Genomic DNA, 27,148 nt, shown 5'->3' with positions numbered 1-27,148 from the left:
GGTACAGGCGTTATTGCCGGAAGACTACCAGAGGAGGCTGAACTTCTGCAACTACGGCGTCAGACCCACGACCGGCATTTTTCACGAACAATACTGTTCACCGACGAAGCCTATTTCGCAAAGGAGGGTATAGTGAATTCGCATAATTGGCACGAGTGGGCGGAAGAAAACCCCTACAGCAAAGTGATACGATAGTACCAACAATTATGCGGTGTCAATATCTGTTGTGGTATTATTATTGATCACCATCTCGTAGGGTCACGTGTGCTGCCACAAAGGCTTACAAGGGAGCGGCATCTGCGTTTCCTGGGTGCTACATTACTGGAATTGTTGGAAGACGTTAGTCTGGCCTCTCGTATGAACCTGTGGTACATGCATGATGGTGACCCCGCTCACTTCAGCGGCACAGTGCGACGCCACCTGGACAATGCCTTCCCTTCGAAATGGATCGGTTGTGGAGGTTCTGTAACATCGCCAGCAAGATCGCCAGACCTGAATCCGCTGGATTTCTTTTTCTGGGGCCATCTGAAATCTGTGATTTATGAAGGAGAGGATTTCGATGTCAATACCCTTCAACGCAGAGTACAATATGCCTGTGATATTACGCAAAAAGGTACAGATGTGTTGGATCGTGTTCAGCAATCCTTCCTGCGGAGAGTTCAACTTTGCCACACACATCGTGGCCGTCATTTCGAACAGTACTTATAAACCGCCACTGCAGCTTCTGGTCATGTGTTTCTATGTTAGTTTCGATTTGTACAGGTGTATTGTATTCGTTTGTATTAACTGCGATGTACCTGTGTAGTTGTATTTTGTATTCTGCATCTATGTACTCGTTTCTTAAAACTAAGTCTGGGACACAAATACCAAATTACAAAAGATGCATGTATAGTAGTGCAGCCCCTCCTCACGTTCCTTTCCCTATGCCAACTAGCCACGATACATGATACCGGCCAGCGTCACCGGTACGAGGTAGATGTGGGCGCTGTCGTTGCTCGCAGACCGTCGCTGGACGCCGCATGCCTCGCCTTCTCGTGAGCGGCTAGACTACCTACAACACTCGCATGTTGTGCCGTGTTGCCGATCTGTCCCCTTGGCCAATGTCTGCGCACACTAACACCCGAAAGTCCACCTCACATTTCCACATTTTTACCACTCAATGGCATTGTCATTTATTGACATAGGAACATGTGGAAAACGAATTTATGTTTGTAGCTCAGTGTTTGGCAATTTGCACGACGTATTTTTCCTCATTTATGACTCACCCTGTATACATATTATGACGACCCCAACGAACTAATAGATCGACTACGACTGCTCGTGGCATCAGCTGCTGCAGGTAATACAGCTCATTGGAATGAGGTTGTTTCAATAATCTCGGAGCTTAGAGAGAGAGAGGTATCATCGAAGAATGGTGGAGACAGTAGTTCGAGAACTGCACAAACCAGCACGCAAAACATACCTTCGCAGGCATGTTATGATTAAAGGTTTGGATGACTTGTGGCAAGCTGATCTTGTAGATATGAGGGAATATTCACATGATAATAATGGATTCAAATATATTTTAATGGTTATTGATATATACTCAGAATTTGCCTGGGCATTATTTGTCAAAACAAAAACGGGTCGAAATGGCGCCAATGTTTTTAAGCGTTTGCTACAGACTGGGACGAATCGATGCCCTGACAACCTCCAAACCGATCACGGTGGGGAGTTCTACAATAGTTATTTCAAGACAGTGATGCAGCAGTACGGAATACAGCACTACTCAACATTCACACACCTGAAGGCAATTATCGTGGAGCGTCTGAACAGAACAATAAAAGGTTGACTGTGGATGTGTTTTAACCTTCGCGGCTCATACAAATGGACAGATATCTTCCCAGAAATAATTGCTCAGTGTAATCGAACCAGACATATCACAATAAAAATGAGACCAATCGACGTTCGTGATAATGGACTCATGTACGATCACATTAAGATGCTGGATCCATGCAAACAGAAATTTAATGTAGGTGATTTGGTGCGTATCTCAAAACCTAAGACTGCATTTGAGAAATCATACCTACTGAACTGGTCAACTGAGATATTTACAGTTTCAAAGGTGCAACAACGAATCCTAGAACATATATATTGAAGGATAGTAAAGGTGAAGAAACTGCAGGCTACTTCTACACTGAGGAGTTGCAGAAAGGCTCAGAACCAAATGTTTTTCTCGTGGAGAGAGTCATAAGACGTCGAGGAAATAAAGCACTAGTCAAATGGCTTGGTTTTCTTGCTGGATTGATGCCGGCGATTTGCTATATAATGGGCATGCATAGTCCACAATCACCACAGTAGCATAACATGTGTGCTAGGAGACGCATTAGAGGAGGTGGTGGTGGTATTCTAGACAAACTGCCAGTCGAATTACACGTCCGTGGGTATAACAAGTGTGGACCTGGGACAAAGCTTCCAAAAACTCTTGGCACGAGGTGATAAGGGGGTTAATCTGCTCGACGAAGCGTGTACGGAACACGGCACTGCATACACTGCAAATAAAGTTCCATCAAGTCGTCACATTGCAGATAGGATTTTAGCTGATAAGGCTGAGGCGATACGGAGATGAGAGGATATAGGTCAACGCATCGCAGCATTTGCAGCTGACAAAACCATGCGTGGAAAAATTAAGTTGGGTTTAGGAGCGATGAATTTCAAGTGAGTTATGAATGCTGCACATTGTGCACTAAACAAGAAGAAGAACAACAAGGGCTGTTTGAAGAACCGTATCCTGACAGCGATGTATGCAGCTAAAAACGCACTCAAGCAGAAAGATGCGGGAAGAAGAGGAGGATCGGTTAAAGCACCTAGAGTTCTACCATTACCCAAGACATCTGGTGGTTTTATTCCATTTCTCATCCCGGCCCTCTCCGTGCTCTCGGCAGTATGTTCCCTCGCTGGTGGTGCTGCAGCTATTGCTCGAACGGTCAAGAACACGAAAAACTCCCAAGCACAGTTAGAAGAGGTAAGAACACATAACTGCATGATGGAAGCTGCAGCCATCGGAAAAGTTCTACACTTGCAACCGTACAGGAAAGGGCTTCATTTATTCATAAATTAAAAAAAAAGCCCATTAGCGGTCCTACCTGATCGACCACTCACAAAAACAGATCTTCTTAAGTTTGTTAGAGACAAATTAAAGATACCAAGATTCCATGGTGTGTTTATGTGGGATACATTACCGAAGACTATGTGGAAAACTGGTGAATGTGGTATTGTGAATATGGATGTTGCTGGAGGCCCCAACACCCACTGGGTATCATATGTTATGAATAATGCGGATACTGTCTACTATTTCGACTAATTTGGTGACCTGCAGCCACCAGAAGAATTACAACGATACTTCACTCTCAAAAGACGTGTGCTCTACAATTATCGACGCTATCAGGACTTTAATACACACCCCTGTGGACATCTATGCATCGTGTTTCTCTTGACGTTCACAAAGAAGAAGAAGAAGAAGCATGCTATATAAGGAGGAGGTTTAAACATTCATTATTCAGTTGAGGTTCAGATGCAATGTCGTACACTTTTATATTAAAAGAACGATCAGCTGTATTGCGTGCAATTATTTCCCGCCAATTGATTTGAGTGTTGGTGAATGGAGTATTGCATTGATTGCAATGGAGATGTACAACAGCAACCCAAATATCACAGAGACTAACAATAAACTTCATCTGGATATTAATGGTGAAAAAGATTTTGTGGAAATAGAACCGGGTGCATACGATATCGACGATTTAAACAACGTCTTAAAACAGTCTGGAAAAGGTATTGAACTATGTGCAAACATCAATACATTTAAATCTGAAATAAGGACTTTAACCAGAAAGGTTCAATAGGACACCTGCGAGGTTTCACAAAAGGAGAGATTTTGAAGAAGGATCCAAGTGAATTTTACAAGTGAGATCGGACGGTCGATATACTCCCCATCAGCACAATCCGTGTCAAGTGTAACATTGAAATGAACTCCTGTCTCAACGATAGTCTGATTCACACTATTTACGGATTCTTCCCCTCACTTGCAACGGGGTATAAGATTGTTGAGAACCCTGCCAATGCAATATACCTTCCAGTGAAAGCTCAGACATTTTACTATTTGGAGCTGCGTATTGTGGACCAGAAAATCAACTTGACTTTTGTGGTGAGGCAATCATTGTACGATCACATCTAAGGCAGGATGGGCGTACGGTATAAAAGGAGTGCACGCAATCCACAGCATGCCATTTCGTTACCGAACAGCAAAGTGATAACACATGCGAACTACGAGTTTCTTAAATAAGCTGGTCTGAAACTGTGCAATGATGTCCTCACTCAGTATAACCTGTCCGGTAGAGTATGACGAGAGAATTATACGTCAGGAACACTTCTCTCATAAACCTTACGCTTCAACCACGTTTAACACGAACGATGAAATCAGGATTGTTATCCAGCACGAAGACGCACTCACGCTTCCTTGCGAGAGTTTCATATGCCTAGAGGGGTCATTCAAGAAAACCGACGGCAGCGATACAGTGGGATCTAAGCTGACACATAACGCTTTAACATTCCTTTTCCAAGCGGTTTGCTATGAACTCAATGAGTGTCAGATCGACCACACATGCAATGTCGGCATAATATCAACCCTTAAAACATACACTCCTGGAAATTGAAATAAGAACACCGTGAATTCATTGTCCCAGGAAGGGGAAACTTTATTGACACATTCCTGGGGTCAGATACATCACATGATCACACTGACAGAACCACAGGCACATAGACACAGGCAACAGAGCATGCACAATGTCGGCACTAGTACAGTGTATATCCACCTTTCGCAGCAATGCAGGCTGCTATTCTCCCATGGAGACGATCGTAGAGATGCTGGATGTAGTCCTGTGGAACGGCTTGCCATGCCATTTCCACCTGGCGCCTCAGTTGGACCAGCGTTCGCGCTGGACGTGCAGACCGCGTGAGACGACGCTTCATCCAGTCCCAAACATGCTCAATGGGGGACAGATCCGGAGATCTTGCTGGCCAGGGTAGTTGACTTACAGCTTCTAGAGCACGTTGGGTGGCACGAGATACATGCGGACGTGCATTGTCCTGTTGGAACAGCAAGTTCCCTTGCCGGTCTAGGAATGGTAGAACGATGGGTTCGATGACGGTTTGGATGTACCGTGCACTATTCAGTGTCCCCTCGACGATCACCAGTGGTGTACGGCCAGTGTAGGAGATTGCTCCCCACACCATGATGCCGGGTGTTGGCCCTGTGTGCCTCGGTCGTATGCAGTCCTGATTGTGGCGCTCACCTGCACGGCGCCAAACACGCATACGACCATCATTGGCACCAAGGCAGAAGCGACTCTCATCGCTGAAGACGACACGTCTCCATTCGTCCCTCCATTCACGCCTGTCGCGACACCACTGGAGGCGGGCTGCACGATGTTGGGGCGTGAGCGGAAGACGGCCTAACGGTGTGCGGGACCGTAGCCCAGCTTCATGGAGACGGTTGCGAATGGTCCTCGCCGATACCCCAGGAGCAACAGTGTCCCTAATTTGCTGGGAAGTGGCGGTGCGGTCCCCTACGGCACTGCGTAGGATCCTACGGTCTTGGCGTGCATCCGTGCGTCGCTGCGGTCCGGTCCCAGGTCGACGGGCACGTGCACCTTCCGCCGACCACTGGCGACAACATCGATGTACTGTGGAGACCTCACGCCCCACGTGTTGAGCAATTCGGCGGTACGTCCACCCGGCCTCCCGCATGCCCACTATACGCCCTCGCTCAAAGTCCGCCAACTGCACATACGGTTCACGTCCACGCTGTCGCGGCATGCTACCAGTGTTAAAGACTGCGATGGAGCTCCGTATGCCACGGAAAACTGGCTGACACTGACGGCGGCGGTGCACAAATGCTGCGCAGCTAGAGCTATTCGACGGCCAACACCGCGGTTCCTGGTGTGTCCGCTGTGCCGTGCGTGTGATCATTGCTTGTACAGCCCTCTCGCAGTGTCCGGAGCAAGTATGGTGGGTCTGACACACCGGTGTCAATGTGTTCTTTTTTCCATTTCCAGGAGTGTATGTTTCGGCATCACCAGCAGATTTGCATAGTGTAGAAGATGCAGGATGGTTCATAGATGATCCAGAGGATCGAACAGTTGCAGAATACAAGCGATTTACAGCCTGCATACCTTTAAAAATGCTTATGGGGGAGCTTTGAGGACATGATCCAGATTATTATGAACGCTAAACAGGAACTCATTCTGGTGCGGAGTGCGACACACAATAAGTCATATGTTCAAAGACCTCAAGAGGAGAATGTGATAATAATCAACAAGAGAATATGGAAAATGCCTCACATCAGTGTATCAGATGAGAAGCGTTTGAAGCTTCTAAAAGTCCTGAATTCAGGCACATTTCTGTCACTGAGATTTCGCTTGTGGGAGATTTTTGAATACCTAGTGTTGCCGACTGCAAGCAGACAAACATGGGCTATTAAAACCTCCAGCCATCTAGAGACATCCAGATTCATCATACTTGCATTTCAGACTGATGGAAGAAGTAATATAGCAAATCATTCCACTGTGTTCGATAACTGCAAGTTAACTAATGCCAAAGTCTACCTCAATTCAGAATTCTACCCATATGACAATCTACATCTGCAGTGGAATCAAAATGTATACAATGTAGTGTATGACATGTATGCAAGGTTTCGCCCTTCTTATTATGAAATTGCTGAAGGAGAGGATGGAGGGTGTCTACTCTGTCCACGTAAGTTCAAAGGCTTTCACTGATCATCATAATAGACTGCTTGAAACAGAATGAGATAATTCAGTCTGGACCTGTAGATGTGTGAACTGAATTTAAATCATCGACAGATTTCCCAGAACACACTGCCGCGTATGCTCTAGTTCTAGATGAACGTGTGATTAACTACTGCCCACTCACAGGTGTTGTGCAGCGAGCTGTATAAATGAATAGATACTGCTCCGTACCTAGAGCACTTCACGATGATGTGTCACGGTGTGAACATCATTGCGGATGCTCGGAGTTTCTGTGACAGTGAGCGTAGACAGTTCATATTTAAAGATGTTGCGTTTGTAGCGTACACACAACATGCTGGTATAATAGAGACATTCCCCGCAAACATTGCATCACCAAGATCTTTCAAGCAAGAGAAGTGTGCTAAGGCAAGGAAGAGCACAAAGTTGTTATCAGATTTCTACCACGGAATTCACTGGGATGATCCTGGCATACCCTATAAAGATATGGTGACTGCGTTTAAATTATTTGATCACATGGACACCATCGTCTGCATGAAGGGGAAGGACAAGAGCTCATGGGTGCATCAAATCTTCTATTTAAGACCTGGAATTCTACGGCTGTCCATCTATCCATTGACCCAAGAACATCTATCAAAAAAGTGCTACTGTATCTGCTTATGAGAATGTAAAATTACTTTTAAGTTGGATGAGAAATAAATAATTTTTCTTCCCTAACAATCCTTGTATACTTTTTCTTTTTGACACCTACGTCCTTAGAATCTACGTTTTAATGATGATACTATACCTGCATTCCACTAGAACTGTCTGACTCACTTACCACAGCCTTTGTGCGCTGTCACCGGAGGAGTAGCGCTTCTGGATGCGTGCAATGCAGATCTGAATGCAATCAGTTCTCTTAAATTGTGTGTGTGTGTTAAATGTGCCAAGTCTTGTAGACTTGTGCGGTGCAGTGCAGATGTAACTGCAGAAAGTTCAAACATATATACACTCCTGGAAATGGAAAAAAGAACACATTGACACCGGTGTGTCAGACCCACCATACTTGCTCCGGACACTGCGAGAGGGCTGTACAAGCAATGATCACACGCACGGCACAGCGGACACACCAGGAACCGCGGTGTTGGCCGTCGAATGGCGCTAGCTGCGCAGCATTTGTGCACCGCCGCCGTCAGTGTCAGCCAGTTTGCCGTGGCATACGGAGCTCCATCGCAGTCTTTAACACTGGTAGCATGCCGCGACAGCGTGGACGTGAACCGTATGTGCAGTTGGCGGACTTTGAGCGAGGGCGTATAGTGGGCATGCGGGAGGCCGGGTGGACGTACCGCCGAATTGCTCAACACGTGGGGCGTGAGGTCTCCACAGTACATCGATGTTGTCGCCAGTGGTCGGCGGAAGGTGCACGTGCCCGTCGACCTGGGACCGGACCGCAGCGACGCACGGATGCACGCCAAGACCGTAGGATCCTACGCAGTGCCGTAGGGGACCGCACCGCCACTTCCCAGCAAATTAGGGACACTGTTGCTCCTGGGGTATCGGCGAGGACCATTCGCAACCGTCTCCATGAAGCTGGGCTACGGTCCCGCACACCGTTAGGCCGTCTTCCGCTCACGCCCCAACATCGTGCAGCCCGCCTCCAGTGGTGTCGCGACAGGCGTGAATGGAGGGACGAATGGAGACGTGTCGTCTTCAGCGATGACAGTCGCTTCTGCCTTGGTGCCAATGATGGTCGTATGCGTGTTTGGCGCCGTGCAGGTGAGCGCCACAATCAGGACTGCATACGACCGAGGCACACAGGGCCAACACCCGGCATCATGGTGTGGGGAGCAATCTCCTACACTGGCCGTACACCACTGGTGATCGTCGAGGGGACACTGAATAGTTCACGGTACATCCAAACCGTCATCGAACCCATCGTTCTACCATTCCTAGACCGGCAAGGGAACTTGCTGTTCCAACAGGACAATGCACGTCCGCATGTATCCCGTGCCACCCAACGTGCTCTAGAAGGTGTACGTCAACTACCCTGGCCAGCAAGATCTCCGAATCTGTCCCCTATTGAGCATGTTTGGGACTGGATGAAGCGTCGTCTCACGCGGTCTGCACGTCCAGCACGAACGCTGGTCCAACTGAGGCGCCAGGTGGAAATGGCATGGCAAGCCGTTCCACAGGACTACATCCAGCATCTCTACGATCGTCTCCATGGGAGAATAGCAGCCTGCATTGCTACGAAAGGTGGATATACACTGTACTAGTGCCGGCATTGTGCGTGCTCTGTTGCCTGTGTCTATGTGCCTGTGGTTCTGTCAGTGTGATCATGTGATGTATCTGACGCCAGAAATGTGTCAATAAAGTTTCCCCTTCCTGGGACAATGAATTCACGGTGTTCTTATTTCAATTTCCAGGAGTGTATTTTTTAAACAAAAACATAATGATTAGGGTTTTTTTGAATAAGAACAGTGATTTAGGGTAACGAATTTTTTTCCTTTGTTAACTTCAATTCAGTTCTTGAGTTTACAATTTAGTTCATGATGTACAATATATATATATAGTTATTGAGATACATTATCAGTTCAACGCAGTGATACTCTTAACTTCTTATTATTACTAGAATCCAACACATGTTGGAGATTCCTCGAACAGAATATTTTTTTTCTTATAGTGCCATACTTAAAACTAAAGCAGAGGTATTGACTAACTTACTTACATGCTAAATACTACAGTTAAAGAAATTCCATCCAAACAGACTATATTGAACAGAGCTGCTCTGTGAATCAACGTTCTCCTACTTAACTAGATGGCTCTAAATATTTTCCATTAAATAATTAATTAATTGAGTGGGTCCAACTTAACGAGACATGTTCTATATATATGTGAATGAAATATACATTTATCATTGCAATACTTTAATAACATCAACTTTTAATTGGATGGTTCCAACTTAACTGAGCAGCTCTAAATATTTTTTGAACTGGGTGGCTCCAGACATTTTCCACCACAGACAGCTGAAATACTTTAATAATGACAATTAATTGGCTAGCTCTAAAGCATCCAACCTAAACAGCTGTACTAAAGAAAAAAATATTTGGATGGAAACAAAACTACTTTGACTGGATGGCTAGAGGTAGATGAAGCTTAAACACTACTCTATTTACACACACACACACACACACACACACACACACACACACACACACACACACACACGGATAACGAAAGAGAGGCAGTAATATTTTTTCAGCGTATTTTGCCTATATATAAATAAAGTCGCAATAATTTTTTTCATTTTCCAACACATGGTGCTTATATATGTAGACACACACACATTCACACCATGCATCACACACACAATCAATAATTACACTATGATAAAAGAGCCATACTATTTGATGCATAAACCCCCTCACCCCATTCACACACTCTTTCTCTCTATATCTCTCAATCAGAGTAATCAAGTAAATAGTGTGAGTATGGGAGGGTTTCCTCCCCATCCTCAAAAATGACTCTTGCAGTAGACTTTACACTTTGTGACCTTGTGATCGAATACTAGTTTGCTGAATGATGTGTGGAGGAGCACCTTGAATGCTGCAACCATACAGGCACTGCAAATAGTCTTCAACTGTGAGATCTTGAGATGCCGCACATTAACACCCTTTGCCCGCCTTTGTGTGCCCCCATCTATTGTATGATATGCATACATTTTGGATGTCAATCCCACAAACTCTACAATCAGTAAACCATTCGCCTCATATTTCATGAGACCGACAACCTTTTTGTTCTTAGGAACAACATTGTAAGGATTATCGACCTCATAAGAAGACATGTCGAATTCTTTACTATGGCACCTAATTACTTCACATGGATTGCAGTTCTTGATCCAGTAGATAAAGCTGTCTTTATCGATATAAAGCAACTTTGGTTCTACGAAATAAGGTTTACTCGTAGTGGAAGCAGTACATGTTGAATTTGAAGATATCCAATATGCACATCCCCAAATAAATAGGCTTCGTAAACTCTACTGCAGTCTTCGACATCTCCACAGCGACAAAGTTTTCATTGAAGTTGGTGGAATGCTTAAAATTTGGCCTGGCGATACACTTTCTCACGCCACAATGCCCTTCCCATGCGGTTCTAATCAAAATATCGCGTTTATTTCTTACATTCTGCCTAGTTTTCCCCAAAATGGAATTATTCATTGATTTATAAAAATCTTTTTCAAAATCATTACTCACAACCACCATCTTTTCGGTATTTAGTTCAATATACTCCTTCAACCAGGGGGATTGCTTGAAGGAGATAGCCTGGGTGATTCTAACAAGCTTTATACCTAATCTGAGGCACCGCTGGAGATTACGATAATGAATAACATACCTGTGCTTCTCTCCAACAGTAGCCATCAGCTTAGGGGTGGTGCTTCCTCGCGGAATTTGTTGCCCTGGACATAATGGAAAGTCTCTTGTCTCCCCATGCAAATTATTAGGATATATGATGTCTGCCTCAAGCATATACCCTACATCAGAATCGGCCGCAAGACCCATTATTTTTCCACCTAATCCCTTCTATTCGTTTCCGGGCACCCATCAAAACCCACCAACCACTGTATCACGGCATGCCTGTATAAGTTGTTCACATCTAAGTACATAATGTAACTCGAATCAAGGGATGCGCTAAACCCAACACCCATCCGTGGGCTATTTGCATTGGCATGTCTGTGAACGCATTGACGAAGTCCCCCACGGATCCCACGCTCAAAAAATAGACGCATTGCAGCATCAGTCAAAACTTTGATGTTGCGCCCCATTTTTTTGAGCATAGCATCCCAGGGCAACACAGGTGCCGGCTAATAAAAGGTGGGGTCTAAAGAGTACATGGCCATTGATACACTCCGGAACTTTTCGAAAACATCTGCAAGCAAACGCACATCTGTGTCCATGTATAGTGTTGCATATTCTCCCAAATTGGGGATCTTGAATTCCTGCCAGACATTTACGGCATGCTCATAATCTGCTGTAGTTATGGCATCGCCTGGGGGAGTATTGGTAAATGCAGATATGTCGGGAAGCCTGGTTTCATTGAGTTTTGCCATACTATCAACATACTCATATGGGAAAACTCCTTTCCTAGTCACAAGTTGGAACTTTTCCTCATCAGTAAATGCAGATCGAGTGATATGCAAATCATTCTGAGGTAAAGTTCAACTAGTTTCTGGAGTGAAGTCCGCATAAAGTGTAAAGAGTCAAGGAAGCATAGTGTAATTTTTGGCGTCATTCGTTTTGAGAAAGAATTGTGCTTCTCAACACTTTCAGGGAGGATACTGATCTGATGATTCTTCATACCAAAATTAGCCAAGTGCTCAACGAGAAAATTAGCATCATACCCACTCAAATTATGAAAAAAGACAGGTATGTGCCATAGTAACTTCAAATTGTATGCGTTATGAGCTGCACCGCACAACTTTCCCTGTAAGGTGGCAATGATCTCTACGGGGAGTTTCCACTTTTCTATCTAACAGTAGCCACAAATATGACAGTTAACCGCCTTTTCATACAGTTCATCATCTTCATTTGGTTTTGTCATGGGAATGTTGGTGCTGTAGGGCTTATCAACTTCCCATGAAAGTTTTTCAAGCTCTCTGAGGAGCCAAACCGCAGGATCATCCCCGACATAAGACTCATAGCGGTTAAGTTTAGAATCATATCCACATACAACTTGGAACACTGCCGCATAAGGTACATGTTTTTGTGTGAAGGTTGTATGTGAGGCTAATGGGTTCCCTTCACAACGAATAATAGGAGCCAGCAGGCATTCAAAGTCGGCGTACACTACGAAAGGACTACGAAAATTATTTTCCTCTGTGGGCATAATGACGTACCGGGTCCTTGGAAGCACAATCTAATAGATGCATCGCTAATAACTCTTCTGATGAAAAATAATTCAGACACCTTAAACAGATATGTTGTTTATGGTCATGTTTATTTAGTTGGGAGGAAAGGAGTCGGGAAGTGTCTTTGTTACAAACATAGTGGTAATTATCACCTTCAGAGAAGAGCAGCACGTTTACATGCAGCTCTCGCTCACCTGCATACTTTGAGAAATGGAGGGGGCCGACAACTGTGTGCTTGTCTTGCTCATCTGACTTGCCTTTCTTCTCCAGGCCATAAATGTGAACCGATATGACGGTATTCTGCACCTCAAATTTAGGTATGTCCTGAATCTATACAGGGAACTCTATACCATCAAAGTCATAATATGTCTTTATATCACGGACTTTGTAACTGTTCGGACGCTGCGAATGATCTGTGTGTTTGTACTTTCTCTCACAAGCCAGGATTGACCATGCAAAACAAGCTTGATCCTTTCTATTTTCAACATTAATGCATGCCTTCTTGTTAGCTATATCCTGAGGGAGCTTAATATAACTGAACCCTCCATTAACCGGTGGTGTGGTATATGGCCGAGCGCTTTAGTGGACCCACATACTTGTACCTCGGAAAATCGGGCCATAATAGCGCTCAAAGTGGATTCATGATACCACTCAGCAATGGATGTGTTCCGAGAAATATCGTCATTATCACTCCATATATAGTGCAGAGATGTAGCCTCTGCATCACCTGAATGTTTAGGTGGATGTTCAACTCTCAGCATATTACTGCACTGCGTTTAATGTCGTTAAATCTCGGATTGTCTAGGACTTTGAGGAGCTCAGTTTCCAAGCCACAGAGGCACACTTCCAAAAACCCGACAGTGTCGCGATACCTCCCCGCCAGATTCTGAATCCTTGTGAATGCGATGCGCCCCTCAAGAGCCGTAGCAGCTGCTGAGTATTCTAGAGGGGTCATTATACCATTATTCTGACGTCCTTCACTATCAATAGGACGGGGGAGAGCACTACGCTAACCACAGGGTAATCAATATTACTGGTATTACTGCTACAGCTAGGAGTCCGTCCCGTCAATGACAGGGCTGGTGAGGATGCGTCAGCTGTAGGGAGGTGTATGCACCTTGGTACACACACCTTTCGTTGACGGTGGGCACGACCTGTTTGAGGAGGTGGAGGCGATGATGGTCGGTGGAACAACCGGGCTGCGGCGATGGCTCCCGGGGTCTGGTGTCCCCATTACCGACTGGTGAGGTGGGAGGCAGATGCCCCTGTTCGTCGTCTTCTGCCGGCTGAGTTGCCCACGGGTACCAGAGGGCTTACGGCACCGCGGGAGCAGGTGCTGCTGTCGCCTCTCGCACAGCTGTGATCGACGCTATACACGGCGCTGTGTGTCTCTGTGGTGTGCGGCCAATTCCCACCCCCGCAACGACAGCTCTAGATACACGATGTACTTCGTGTGATATGCCTGTAACATAAATAAGAAGAAATAAGTTTAGTGATCTATATTTAAAACAATAAATAATAACACTAAACAATGGTAATTATTTGCTGTAATGATAAAGTTCAAAAATATTCACCTTCTCCACTCTGGCTCCCTGGCTTGAGCAACTTGTCAGCACATTCATTGACGTCTCCCACCGACTCAGATATATCTACCACCTCATCTAAAAGGGCCATGAGCTTGCGCATTTCGGATTCTTCTTCTTCATCCTCAGCGGACGCCATCTCGTAAACCCAATCAGGGATTTCACCACTGCCTTGCACGACACCCTCAGCTGCTTCCTCTCTATGTATTAAATCGTGTAGAAAGGAAAGATAAGAATATGTCTCAGACAGCTCAATATAGGCACTTGGAAAACCAATATATATTACACGAAATTATTTTATCTAAGAACTACATTTTACAAATGTACTTACATTCACGCTGTGTCTCAGCCCTCTCGACCTCTAGCTGATCGGTAGCTCAGCTAACATGCGAGGGATGAAATCTAGAAATACGGAAAAGACTGAGTATAATATCCAGTATAGAAAAAAAATCTCTGTAGTATACACACACACACACACACACACACACACACACACACACTCACTGTGTTGAAAGGTGCAGCAGTCGGTAGACTGGCCCAATAGATATAACACATAACACAGACATAGAATCTGTCAAAGGACACAGCAGTTTGTGGTCTGTGGCTGAAACAGATATAACACATAACACAAACACAGAATCTGTTAAAGGGCGCAGCAGTCTCTGTAGACTGCGGTCCAAAACAGATATAACACACACAATCCATCAAAGGATGCAGCAGACTGTGGTCCAAAATAGATATAGCACAAACAAACATTGAATACAGTCACAGCATCTGTTAAAGGGCGAAGCAGTCTTTGGACTGCGGCTCAAACAGATATTTGAACATCGAAAAAGTACTTACTGGGTAATTGATCTTCATCTCCTCAGTTGCGCTTGTCGCTGCTGCTGCTGTCGGTAAGCTTCATGATGATGATGATGGAAGTACAACAATTTACCTCTGACGAACTCGAACTACAGAAGCAGACCGAGGGCGAGTTCTGTTGTGGTTTGGCTTATATAGCTTCTTCTATGATGTCGAACCACGTCACTGATGCAGTAGCCAATAGGAGTGCAGCATTTTAGGGGTGGAGGGTGTTATGTCATGAATGAATGATGACTGCTCTCCTAGTCGGAAAACCTCGAACTTCTCATTTTATCATTGAATCTCCAAATGACTCATACAGTTATCGAATATCATTAAAATTGGGTTGGAATTAATTAATTAGGTAATTCATACCTTAGATGCGCTATGAGCCACATGTTCCATTACAATCGTTAGCATATTTCTACAAGACGATTTGTGGCATCTGTACGAGCGTGCGGGCTAGAGGCCATGACGTCAGCATTCGTGCACTCACGGGCTATACATGTGGTGCATGTCCGAAAGCACCCTCTGGGTACTAGACCACGTGGTGAACACATTGTATGCCACCATCTTGGGTAATGGTGCTCGAGTCATCAGCTGACGTTACGGTAGTGCCCTCTGGTGGTGGTGGTGGTGGTGGTGGTGCTGTGTACTAGGTCAGTTTGAGTCCGAACCTCATGGCAAACACAGTGTTTCCAGCTATTTCCCCCCACCATCTTGGATTATGTCACAGATGAGCGCACCCTCTGGTGGTGGTACTGTGTATTAGGTCAGTTGGAGTCCAGACCTCATGGCGAATACACTGGATTTCTGTACTGCATGAAATTGTTTAAATAAAGACACTGGCCGAGTCCTTTCCCTGCTAATCCCTAGGAGGATGTGGTGGTCGGGTGACTTAGGTTAGTGGAGGTAACCTTTCTTTTGCGCCATTTTCTTAGCTTAGTAGAGATACGCGAATTGACCTTTCTTTACCGCCAAAATTCAAACTTGGTGTCAGATCCTAGGAGGAGGCGGCGCTTGGGTGACTTAGGTTAGTGGGGGTAGCCCAAGCGACCTATCATCTCGCAATTTTCTTGGCTTAGTAAAGACAACCGTGGTGTAATGTATTATCTTGTTGGAATTTGAACTTCCCACCATTTTCTGTCAGAGGGGTGGGGAGGGGAGGGGAATTAGGTCAGTGGAGGTAGCCCAATTGACCTACCTTCCCACTAAAATCCGCCATTACAGATAACGTCACGGCCGCCATCTAGGATGACATCATGCACTGTTGCCATGTCTACATGCCGCCATCTTGGATGACGTCATCGCCGAGATCTTGGATACATGTGGCAACAATGCAGAGTGGCTCAGAACCGGCCTTGTCCCAGTACTAATGTGTTCGGGGAGGTGATTAAGTTTCTAAGTCGAATGTGAAAAAATATATAGATTTTTACTCATAAAACTGGACTTTGTCTATTTTACTGAAAAACAGGACATTTATTGTGATTGGAAATGTTTTGCTTTATCATAGGAGTGAAGTTGATGTTAAATAAATAATAATCAAACGCTGAACAGGATGCATTTGGAGGGAAAGCGGGGCTTCGGCGGCGAGGCATTTTGGCGAAGTAGGTGCCTTGAAATTGTTAGCGCAGTAGCTCTATCTCGTAGTTTGTGTATGTATATGGATGAGAAGGCAGTCTTTAAGGACGAGGATCTCCCACTGGCTTCAGTTAGGGTGATTTTTTAGTAGTCGTGTGTAGTCAACTCTGACGTCAAACTTGGATAGATGGTATATGCTTGGAGCTAATAGACTTTTTTTAAACTCATCTCTGTCGACAGCAGGATCTAGTGAGTTAAACATTTTTCCCTTAGCTTGTAGGTGTAGGGTAGAGTTTGAGAGTTTCTGTCGCTGGTTTCGAGTGATATAATTTTTTCCCAAACAAGATAACACGAGTTGTCAGTTTTGTGAAGTACTGCCGTTCTTGTGCAGTGCTATGCATATAGTTGTGTAATTAAAGCATGATAAGGTGAGTTATATAGTTAGTTTTTGCGATTTTAAGCCGTCCCTATGCAGCACTATGCATATAGTTGTGTACTTAGGACCGATCTTTGTGATTAATTATGTAATTAGGATGGATATTTGGGGGAAGGACAGGGGAGGAAGTCGGCCGTGCCCTTTCAAAGGAACCATCCCGGCATTTGCCTGAAGCGATTTAGGGAAATCACGGAAAACGTAAATCAGGATGGGCCGAACGCAAGACTGAACAGTCATCCTCCCGAATGTGAGTCCAGAGTGCTAGCCACAGCGCGACTTTGTAATTTACGAGTTATTTGCGTCTCTGCACATCAGTGTAATGTATTATTATTTAGGAGTAGTTTAGAGGTCTGTAAACTGTATATAGTGACTCTAAGCACATTAGGGTGAGTGCTTTTGCATCAGCATAATAAATAAATTAGGTAATTAGGTGAAATTCGTAGCTAAATAAATTGTTCAAAAAAATAAATAAAGTACTATCCCTCCTCTCTCCAGCAGCCCAGAACAGGCTGATTCGTTTTTTCACACGAATTCTCCTCCCCTCCAGACCGCTGGCATGGCGAGTGTTTTGTATCAGTTTAATAAACTAGTTGAGATCCGATGTATGTAGGAAATGTGGTTGGGTGACGTTGAAAAGTAGTTGAAACTAGGTATTTGGAAGTGCAGCGAACACCTTTTGTTGCCTATCTGAATGAGCAGTGGGGGCAACACCATACTAACCTCCCTCAGCAAAAGTCATGCAAATTTTCCGGGAGGATAGTAAACACATTTGATGGCGGTAGTGGGTCTAATTGTTAATATCCAGCGCATGTAATACAGCTATCGATTTCTCAGCCTCTTGTGGTGGTAACACGATCTAATGCTGTAGGTGGATAACAAATTTAAAGAACTTTAAACAAATTTAAAGAAACTGAGAGTAATTTAAACAAATTAAAAGAAATTTATAGTAATTATATTCGAATTAAATGAGCAGCCTCTAGTGGGTTGCGACACCATACCAACTCCCCTAAGCAAAATTTTCCAAGAGGATGGCTAACACAATTGATGGTGGTACTGTGTGTAATTGTTTAAATAAAGACTTATGTCCAGTTCCTAGAAAGAGGTGAGTTACGTTAGTGGCGGTAGCCCAACTGCCCTTTAGCCCGCATCTCGTGGTCGTGCGGTAGCGTTCTCGCTTCCCACACCCGGGTTCCCGGGTTCGATTCCCGGCGGGGTCAGGGATTTTCTCTGCCTCGTGATGGCTGGGTGTTGTGTGCTGTCCTTAGGTTAGTTAGGTTTAAGTAGTTCTAAGTTCTAGGGGACTTCTGACCACAGCAGTTGAGTCCCATAGTGCTCAGAGCCATTTTGAACCAACTGCCCTTTCTTTCCCACCATTTTTAGATAACGGTACGCGCATCATCAGCTGAGGTCACGTGATGTTACGTACTTGCGTCACAGCCCCCATCTTGGATAACGGTACTAGTATCATCAGCTGACGTCACGTGATGTCAGGGGTGACGGCGGCCTTTGGGATGACCTACTTTGGGGTGGCGTCCTTGTTGCCCTACTACTAACATGTAACTCTTTTGTATCGGTTGTGAATAAATAGTTGCCACTAATTAAGTTCCAATCCTCATAGTTCGTAATTTTCACACCTGCCAACAGCTGCTTTCTTTGGGATTGGAATAATTATATTTTTCTTTAAGTGTGAGGGTATTTCTCCTGTCTCATACATCTTGCTCACCAGATGGTAGAGTTTTGTCAGATCTGGCTCTGCCAAGGCTATCAGTAGTTCTAATGGAATGTTGTCTACTCCTGGGGCCTTGTTTCGACTTACATCTTTCAGTGCTCTGTTAAATTTTTCACACAGTGTCATATCTCCCATTTCATGTTCACTTAAGTCCTCTTCCATTTCAATAATTTTGCCCTCAAGTACATCGCCCTAGTATAGACCCTCTATATATGCCTTCCATCTTTCTGCTTCCCCTTCTTTGCATAGAACTGGGTTTCCATCTGAGCTCTCGATATTCATACAAGTGGTTCTCTTTTCTCCAAAGGTCTCTTTAATTTTCCTGTAGGCAGTATCTATCTTACCCCTCGTGAGATAATCCTCTACATCCTTACATTTGTCCTCTAGCCATGCCTGCTTAGCCATTTTGCACTTCCTGTCGATCTCATTTTTGAGACGTTTGTATTCCTTTTTGCCTGCTTCATTTACTGCATTTTTATATTTTCTGCTTTCATCAATTAAATTCAATATCTCTTCTGTTAACCAAGGATTTCTACTAGCCCTCGTCTTTTTTATGTATTTGATCTTCTGCTGCCTTCACGATTTCATCTCTCAAAGCTATGCATTCTTCTTCTATTGTATTTCTTTCCCCTGTTCCTGTCAATCGTCCCGTAATGCTCTCTCTGCAACCTCTGGTTCTTTCAGTTTATCGAGGTCCCATCTCCTTAAATTCGCACCTTTTTGCAGTTTCTTCAGTTTTACTCTACATTTCATAACCAATAGATTGTGCTCAGAGTGCACATCTGCCCCTGGATATGTTTACAATTTAAAACCTGTTTCCTAAATTGATACTCTGCAAATCACATTTAAGTGGCTGGCAGAGTGTTCATCGAACCACCTTCACAATTGTCTATTATTCCAATCTCGTATAGCGCGTGGAAATAATGAACACCTATATCTTTCCGTACGAGCTCTGATCCCCTTATGTTATCGTCGTGATCGTTCCTCCCTATGTAGGTCGGTGTCAACAAAATGTTTTCGCATTCGAACGAGAAAGTTGGTGATTGGAATTTCGTGAGAAGATTCCGTCGCAATGGAAAACGCCTTTATTTATTGATTTCCACCCCAAATCCTGTATCATTTCTGTGACATTCTCTCCCATATTTCAGGATAATACAAAACGTGCTGCCTTTCTTTGAACTTTTTTGATGTACTCCGTCAGTCCTATCTGGTAAGGATCCCACACCGCGCAGCAGTATTCTAAAAGAGGACGGACAAGTGTAGTGTAGATAGTCTCCTTAGTAGGTCTGTTAAATTTTCTGCCAACAATCTTCTGTCATAATTGTTAAACCAAGTTTTATCTATGATTAAGTTATACTCTGTGCAAAAGTCTACCCCGATTCCGTATTCACCTACTACTTTTCCTTCTCTTCCTTTTCCTACTGTCGAATTCCAGTCCCCCTTGAGTATTACATTTTCGTCTACCTTCACTAGCTGAATAATTTCTTTTATCTCATCATACATTTCTTCAATCTCTTCGCCATCTACGGTACTAGTTGGCATATAAACTTGTAGTACTGTGGTAGGCGTGGGCTTCGTGTCTACCTTGGCTACAAAATGCGTTCACTATGCTGTTCGTAGTAGCTGACCCGCGCTCCTATTTTTTTATTCATTATTAAACCTACTTCTGCATTGTCGCTAACTGATTTTGTATTATGTATTTGTACTATGTATTGAGATAAATTAGAGCAAATGCCATTTTTTGACGTTTATCATTGCTGTAGTTGATCTGTCCCGAGCAATACTCAGTTATTGATTACTTGCTAATTTTTTTTTAAGTGTTTAAAATGGCCTGTGGACATCACTAAAATTTCTTGAGGTTTTCGTTTGAAAAGTGGTTTGGTGTGCTGTTCTATTTATTGATTGTATTGTGGGCTTACAAGATTGTTTATTTAGTTTTTTTGTGCTCTCTGATAAATTCTGGAAGTTAATGTGTCGGTGTGAGTTACACACGCTTTTCAGTGCCCATTTACTTTTGCCGTGTGCTGTTGACAGTCGTTTTGTTTCACTATTTTGCAGTGTGAAGTGGTTCAGCTGTTTTTAAACACGCCGAATTATTTTCTGATCTTTATGGGTGGACTGACTGCTGTTTCACGGTCGTGGCCACGAGATCCACTTCCTGGGAAGCATCAGGCTCGGCTGCTGGCGAAATTTTAAGTCTTCTGAGTTTTCAATCCGGGTGGGTAATGGATCCAGCTGTAGAGGAATTTGCACGCTCCGAAATTGCGCGAGTTGGACTGCCGTAAAAGGCTAGCAGCCGCCCAGAAAGCGATTTCGACTTGAGGCAGAAATTAAACAACTCGTGGTGCGGCCCGCGAATTAAAGTGTGTTATGAGTTTTTCTCTCACGATTTAAATGTGCGAGTCCGCGTCCGACTAGTCTCTCTGCGCTCTTTATTTCCGCCTAGCCCTCTCTCCCTCGGCCTCTCTCTTTTGCCTGCATGTTATTTTCGTCCATTCGTTGCTGTGCAGTACAGCATACCAGAATGGAGAAAGAGAGAGATACATCCCGTACGGAATGTGCTAACCGTTAACGGAATTCACTGACTTGGAATAATAAAGCACACACAGATGTTGCTCATTCCGCATTTCTTTTTCCGCTTTGCTGACCCGTCCCTCGGCGATATCACGGTGTGAACTGACGCAGTAGAGTGTTTGTTTGAGTTTTAGTTTCTTAGAATCATCTTTCAGTTTCGAGAAACTGTTGTGGGATTTGAAGGGGATGAAGATTCATGGATGGCGTAAGTTGCATAAAGATATTCGCATGTTGATAAATTTTATAATGTAATTATCAGTGATAAGTCGTATAAGATATTAGTCCAGAGTGCTTGATACCTTCGGATTAATCCACTCAAATTACGTCAGTCACTTTAATTTCCATCGATGACGCGTTTCCAGAGCTTACAACCTAATCTTCAGGTGGGTCGCTGGATTACATTAGAATCCTCTGTTCTGAACTTCATTTTCTACAAATAACGTATAATTCGTCGCCTTTTATCGTAATGAGGCTTCTTCGCTGGTCGTCGGAGCTCATTTCAAAGCGGGACACGTCACTGAAGACAATTCTACTCTAGTCAATGGGATTTAAGGCCGGAGATGTGTCTGGACGAATGCCAGACGTTTGCCACGCCGGACATTTGCCACACTTGCCCCTTCGCCAGGTAGCTTGAGTAGCGATCCCTCAGGTAAGGGACGCCCTTCCTCGTACTTCTTCTGTCCGCTTTCAAACCGCCGTCTCCACATCTTACTCGATACAACCAGTACGTAAGGGATCTTCTTCTTCGACATCTTGGGCAAATACAGAGCTTCTTTTCCGAAATCGAAATATTTATGACTTTTGGGAAACGAAAGCAATACCGACGACTATGTCAGTATGTAATTAGTTCTGCCAAGTATAAATATAGATCCCTCTGTCTGTACAGTAGCTTACTTTCACGCTTACCGATTGCGATAGATGCAGTCCATCGCCATGGGAGCAACAAGAAAGGAACGATGTAAAGAGAATGCGAATGTACGCTAGTCATTTCTTTCTGATCACTGCATTTGTGCCCACTTTAATTAGTACAACTCCATGCCCAAAAGACAATAAGGAAAGAAGAAATGGGAATATGAATGTTTGAAAAGAAGAACGACACACACTATATTAATTTACTCTCTAAAATCCGATATCCCTTGCGGTGAAACATTAGTTCATAAAGTGTAACGGGACAGTGTTCAAAACATGACTGAAAATACGTTCACTAAATAGCGATAAGAACATCTATGATTGACATGTCATCTAAAGCCGATGTACAATTTTAAAATGTTAGAAATATGGACATGAAGTAATACAGAATGCTATGCTTGCAACGTACGTTGTTGTTCTACATTGTTTAGCTCTGGTATTTACAGGGTCACAGAGAAAGCATCCTAGGTTTTGGAGGGAAAAGCCGTAATTGCAATGATCTGCTCTACAACAGAAACGATAAGCACAACTTAAGGAAAAATAATGTAACGTGTGTTCCAGCTCACAAGCGACATTGAAGCAGATACTTCCTGTGACTTATTATGGGCAGGCGTTATATTCGATAGCCGGAATAAATTAATAACTGGCTCCTTTTACCGACCCCCGGTCTCAGATGAAACAGTTGCTGAACAGTTCAAAGAAAACTTGAGTCTCACCACAAATAGGTACTCTGCTCATACAATTATAGTTGGTAGTTACTTCAATCTACCTGCTGTATGTTGACAAAAATACATCTTCTGACCCTACTGTAGATAGAAAACAACTTCCGTAATTGTTCTAAATGTTTTTCTTAAAATTATTTTGAACAATAAGTTCACGAGGCCATTCAAATTGTAAATGGTTACGAAAACACACTTGATCTCTTAGCCTCAAATAATCCTGTGCGTCACGACGGATATACAAAGTCGTAGCGAGGCTCAATTCCGTAACAAAGAAATTCACCAAAACTAAACGCGAAATATATCTATTTATAAAAGCAGCTGAGATAGTCTCCAATCCTTCCAAACTATGTAAATGAAGACCACATGTGGCTTAAGTTCAAAGAAATAGTATCAACAGCACTCGAGAAATTCATACCAAATAAATTAATAACAGACGGAACTGATTCCCCACTGCACACAAAACACGACAGAAAGCTGCTGCAGGAGCACCGAAAAGGGCACGTATAATTTAGACGAACGCAAAATCTCAAGATTGGCGTAGTTTTACTGAGGCTCGAAATTTGGTGCAGATTTCAATGCGAGATGCATTTAATAGTTTCCGCAACGAAAGTGTCTCTAGAAATGTGGCCAAAGAGATTCTGGTCCTATGTTAAGTAAACCAGCGGAAAGGCTTAGTAAGTCCCTTTACTGCGCGACAGCGCTGAGCAGGAGGAGGGGGAGACAAGGGACCCAACCCTTCGGAGCAGGTAAAGTCGTGGCAGGTGTCCGGCGTGGCAAATGTCCGCACACCGTCTGGACACCTCGGGCAGCGTTGGGATGCCTGGCTGACAGGCGGCCGCAGCCGGCAGTACCGGTCTGCGGTGGGGCGCCGTTTCTCTTCACAGCTGGACACTGTTGGTTGTCACCCTAACGACACAGCGGTACGTCGACGATATTCTGCGCCCTGTTTTGTGGCCCTTCTTGGAAAGTCATCCTGGTCTGTCAATTGCTGCGTGGTGCTTCGTGTGTTGTTTATCGAAAAACAGCGAGCCTAACGCAGACGCTTGCGGTGTTGTGCGCTCCAAAGTAGACGCAGTCTGATGTCAGATTTCTTATGTTTGCTGAAACTGGGCACTGGGGATGTTGTTGTGCCCCCTTGGAACGTGAGAGAAAATTTTGAATAAATACGCAAAAGCAGTACTTGTCACAAGTAGCGAGTTATAGAAAGACAATTCCACAAAAAAAAAAAAAAAAAAAAAATGCCCTGGTATTCTGACATCCTCTGTTGCACTGCTTTTCAGTCTCCCCCCCACCCCCCCTCCTGCCCCCCCACCCCCCACACACACCTCTGTTTATGTCACTTATTGGATCACTCAACACTGAAAATTGGCGCCACATTGCACAGCACGATGAACGTATGTGTGGTGACGTAAGTTATAAAAATTCTTTATTTTGCATCAGAGATGAGAATCAACTGGGATGTGTGTGAAAAACAAACACTGCAAGGCTGGAGAATACTTACGTAAAACGAAAGTACAGAACGTCAGTTGTAAAGCTGTGTTGTGGTACGACGGTCACTTCAAAATGAATAGATGAATTCTTTTGAGAAGTCATACTTTTGTGAAATCATACTTTTGTTCTACATATTAGGTATTCATGAAGGTCATACAAACATTCATCCTCTTATAAACTTAGAATAATATCGTTAACGACTTTCAAGGTGTCAAAGATATTTGTTGTACATGTGATTTGTTTTCACAAGAAATATGAGCTCTCTGGCACTGCGAGCATATTTGTATGCATGCATGATGCATTGTGGAGGATTTCGTGTATTGAGTTTCAGTAGAATAACTAGAACAGTTAAAATTTAAAACCATTTCCTTTTAGAATGGGAGAAAGTGTGAAATTAGTATAAATTGTCATTTTGGAGGGGCCTACTTTACGTGGTGGGACCGTGGTGCAAGCAGCGCAGGTTGTAAATGGTCCAAGCACATCTTGCTCGGCCTCGTCTCGTTGGATATGCAGGCGTGTAGTCACGATCGTAATTAAGCACATCTTCTAACACTGCATATTTATAATAAATCACCATTTAACGCAGGAACTGGCACTGCAATGTGGCAGCGAACTGAACGATTTCAATGTCCCCGAGAGAGCCAAAAGTAAACAGTTTTCCGAGAATATTTGCGGTCTGTTAGCGTTATGCTGTTCCCGCAAGTGGCGCTGTCATAGCACTCCGTCGAGATGCCAGCTGTTCTTTGTGTTCGTCTGCAGCGACGTGTTGCTGTACAAGTCCCGTGCACTGAGGACGAGGCAGTGGCAGACATTCACACGAGACTGAAGAAGGTGCGTGTGGATGACGCCACAGATCGAGGTCTATTCGTAATCTGATTTTAGCTGACAAGTGAATAACAGTGAACGAACCGCCAGAAGTATGGAAAACGGAAGTGCAGAACGTGATCTCCTCTGAATCAGTAGCGAGGAGCTGTGCAGTGGAATGCTTCGAGGAGTGAGCAGTGTGGCCTTTCCGTTGGCACGGCTGCACCGCGGCTGGCTGGCTGGCTAGACGCGCCAGGTCAGCTGGGGTGCGCGTATTTGTGGCGGAGGCGGCGGCGGCGGCTCTGCGCATGCGCGAGCGCGCGGCCGCGCCGCCCCAGGCCGGGGGCCGCAGCCGGCGGCGGCAGTCGGGGGCGGCCGGCCGCCCGGGGCGTTGGCCTGCTCCACCGGCGCCGCCGACCACATTACGACTCGACCACTCGAACGTTTTCGCTTCCGACTCGACCCAGCGACGAAACGCGCGACACGACGCAACACCTGCCGCTGCGGCGCCATGAAGTTCTACACGAACCTGAACAAGGTAGGCGCCGCCCCCAGCTGGCGAGCACGTGCGTGCCACGCGGCGGCCGGCCCACGTGTCAGGCTGGGACGGCGGGCCGCGCCGACGCCGACGCCGCCACCGACGCGTTCCGTGTGGGACCCAGCCGGACTCGTGTTTTGTCATCTGCCCACTGTTATATGTTGACGATGCGATGTCGGCAGTTTCCCGCCTCGATTAACGCTTTTTGTCGCGGTGATACATTTCAGCGATGACACGTGATCGAAAAACATTTTTTTTTAAAATTGTATTATTGTGGCACTGGGTTATTCCTAAGTAATATGTGACATATACCGTCTTTTGCGACCGTGATAAAAATCTTAGACAATTCCCTTTCGTTTTATTTTAAAGAATCTTCAGTGACCACTCGAACGATATGGTTTTTTCTGACAAAGTTGTTTCCCATTTAAATTACTCCTCTTAAACGGTATTAAATTACTATCATTACTCACGTTTGTTTTGCTGCTTACTACATTCCTAACGTTCTTCTACATACAGGGGTGACGGAGCGTAGTGGCGCAGTGGTTAGCACACTGGACTCGCATTCGGAAGGACAATAGTTCAATCCCGCGTTCTGCCATCCTAATTTAGATTTTCCGTGATTTCTCTAAATCGCTCCAGGCAAATGCCGGGATGGTTCCTTTGAAAGGGCACGGCCGACTTCCTTCCCCGTCCTTCCCTAATCCACTGAGACCTATGACCTCGCCGTTTGGTCTCTTCCTCCAAACAACCCAATCCAACATACAGGTGTTCCGTTTTGGTACGCTGCATTTCACTGACATGGAATGTATTTTTGTTTTCACATTGTGTAGATCCACTTAACACACACATCCATGTCCGAGGGAGGACTTGAACCTCCGCCGGGACCAGCCGCACAGTCCATGACTGCAGCGCCTTAGACCGCTCGGCTAATCCCCCGCGGCTACTTTTTTATGGTAGTGTGGTGACTGACCATGGATGGATATGTCCTGGTTAATGTTATAATGTTTTTGTGGCTGCAGAGCAGTTTTTATTTTTTTACTATATTATATTAGTTTAAATATCCTTTGGTTGCTTACATTTGGTCATTTTCTACGTGTTTCTTTTCTGTTGTTATATTTCTGAATTTGGAAATTTTCTTCTAGTGTTAAGAGATGTTTGTTGCTGAATATAATTATTTTCTTGTTTTCTTCTATTGTGGTATAGTGAGGAATTTCTTGATGTAATCCGCAATGCGTAGGTCACACGTCGTCCGAC

The 27,148-nt window shown here is 44.5% G+C and overlaps 1 protein-coding gene across 6 annotated transcripts in view; it reads left to right on the top strand.

Moving 5' to 3' along the window:
- The window catches only part of LOC126461015 (tight junction protein ZO-1), a 724,130-nt gene that overhangs the window by 193,193 nt on the left and 503,789 nt on the right, over positions 1-27,148 (top strand). Inside the window, exon 1 of one of the 6 annotated variants that reach the window (XM_050095963.1) lies at positions 25,722-25,894. The exons of the other annotated variants lie outside the window; for them this stretch is intronic. Within the exon in view, the coding sequence (XP_049951920.1) occupies positions 25,868-25,894 (27 nt within the window). The 5' untranslated portion in view covers positions 25,722-25,867. Of the gene's footprint in view, positions 1-25,721; positions 25,895-27,148 lie in introns of those variants that run through there. 6 annotated transcript variants of the gene reach the window in all.

The sequence above is a fragment of the Schistocerca serialis genome, chromosome 1 (assembly GCF_023864345.2).
Source record: "Schistocerca serialis cubense isolate TAMUIC-IGC-003099 chromosome 1, iqSchSeri2.2, whole genome shotgun sequence".
In the NCBI taxonomy this organism is placed as follows: Eukaryota; Metazoa; Arthropoda; class Insecta; order Orthoptera; family Acrididae; genus Schistocerca; species Schistocerca serialis.
This window is presented reverse-complemented; position numbering and strand designations above follow the sequence as displayed.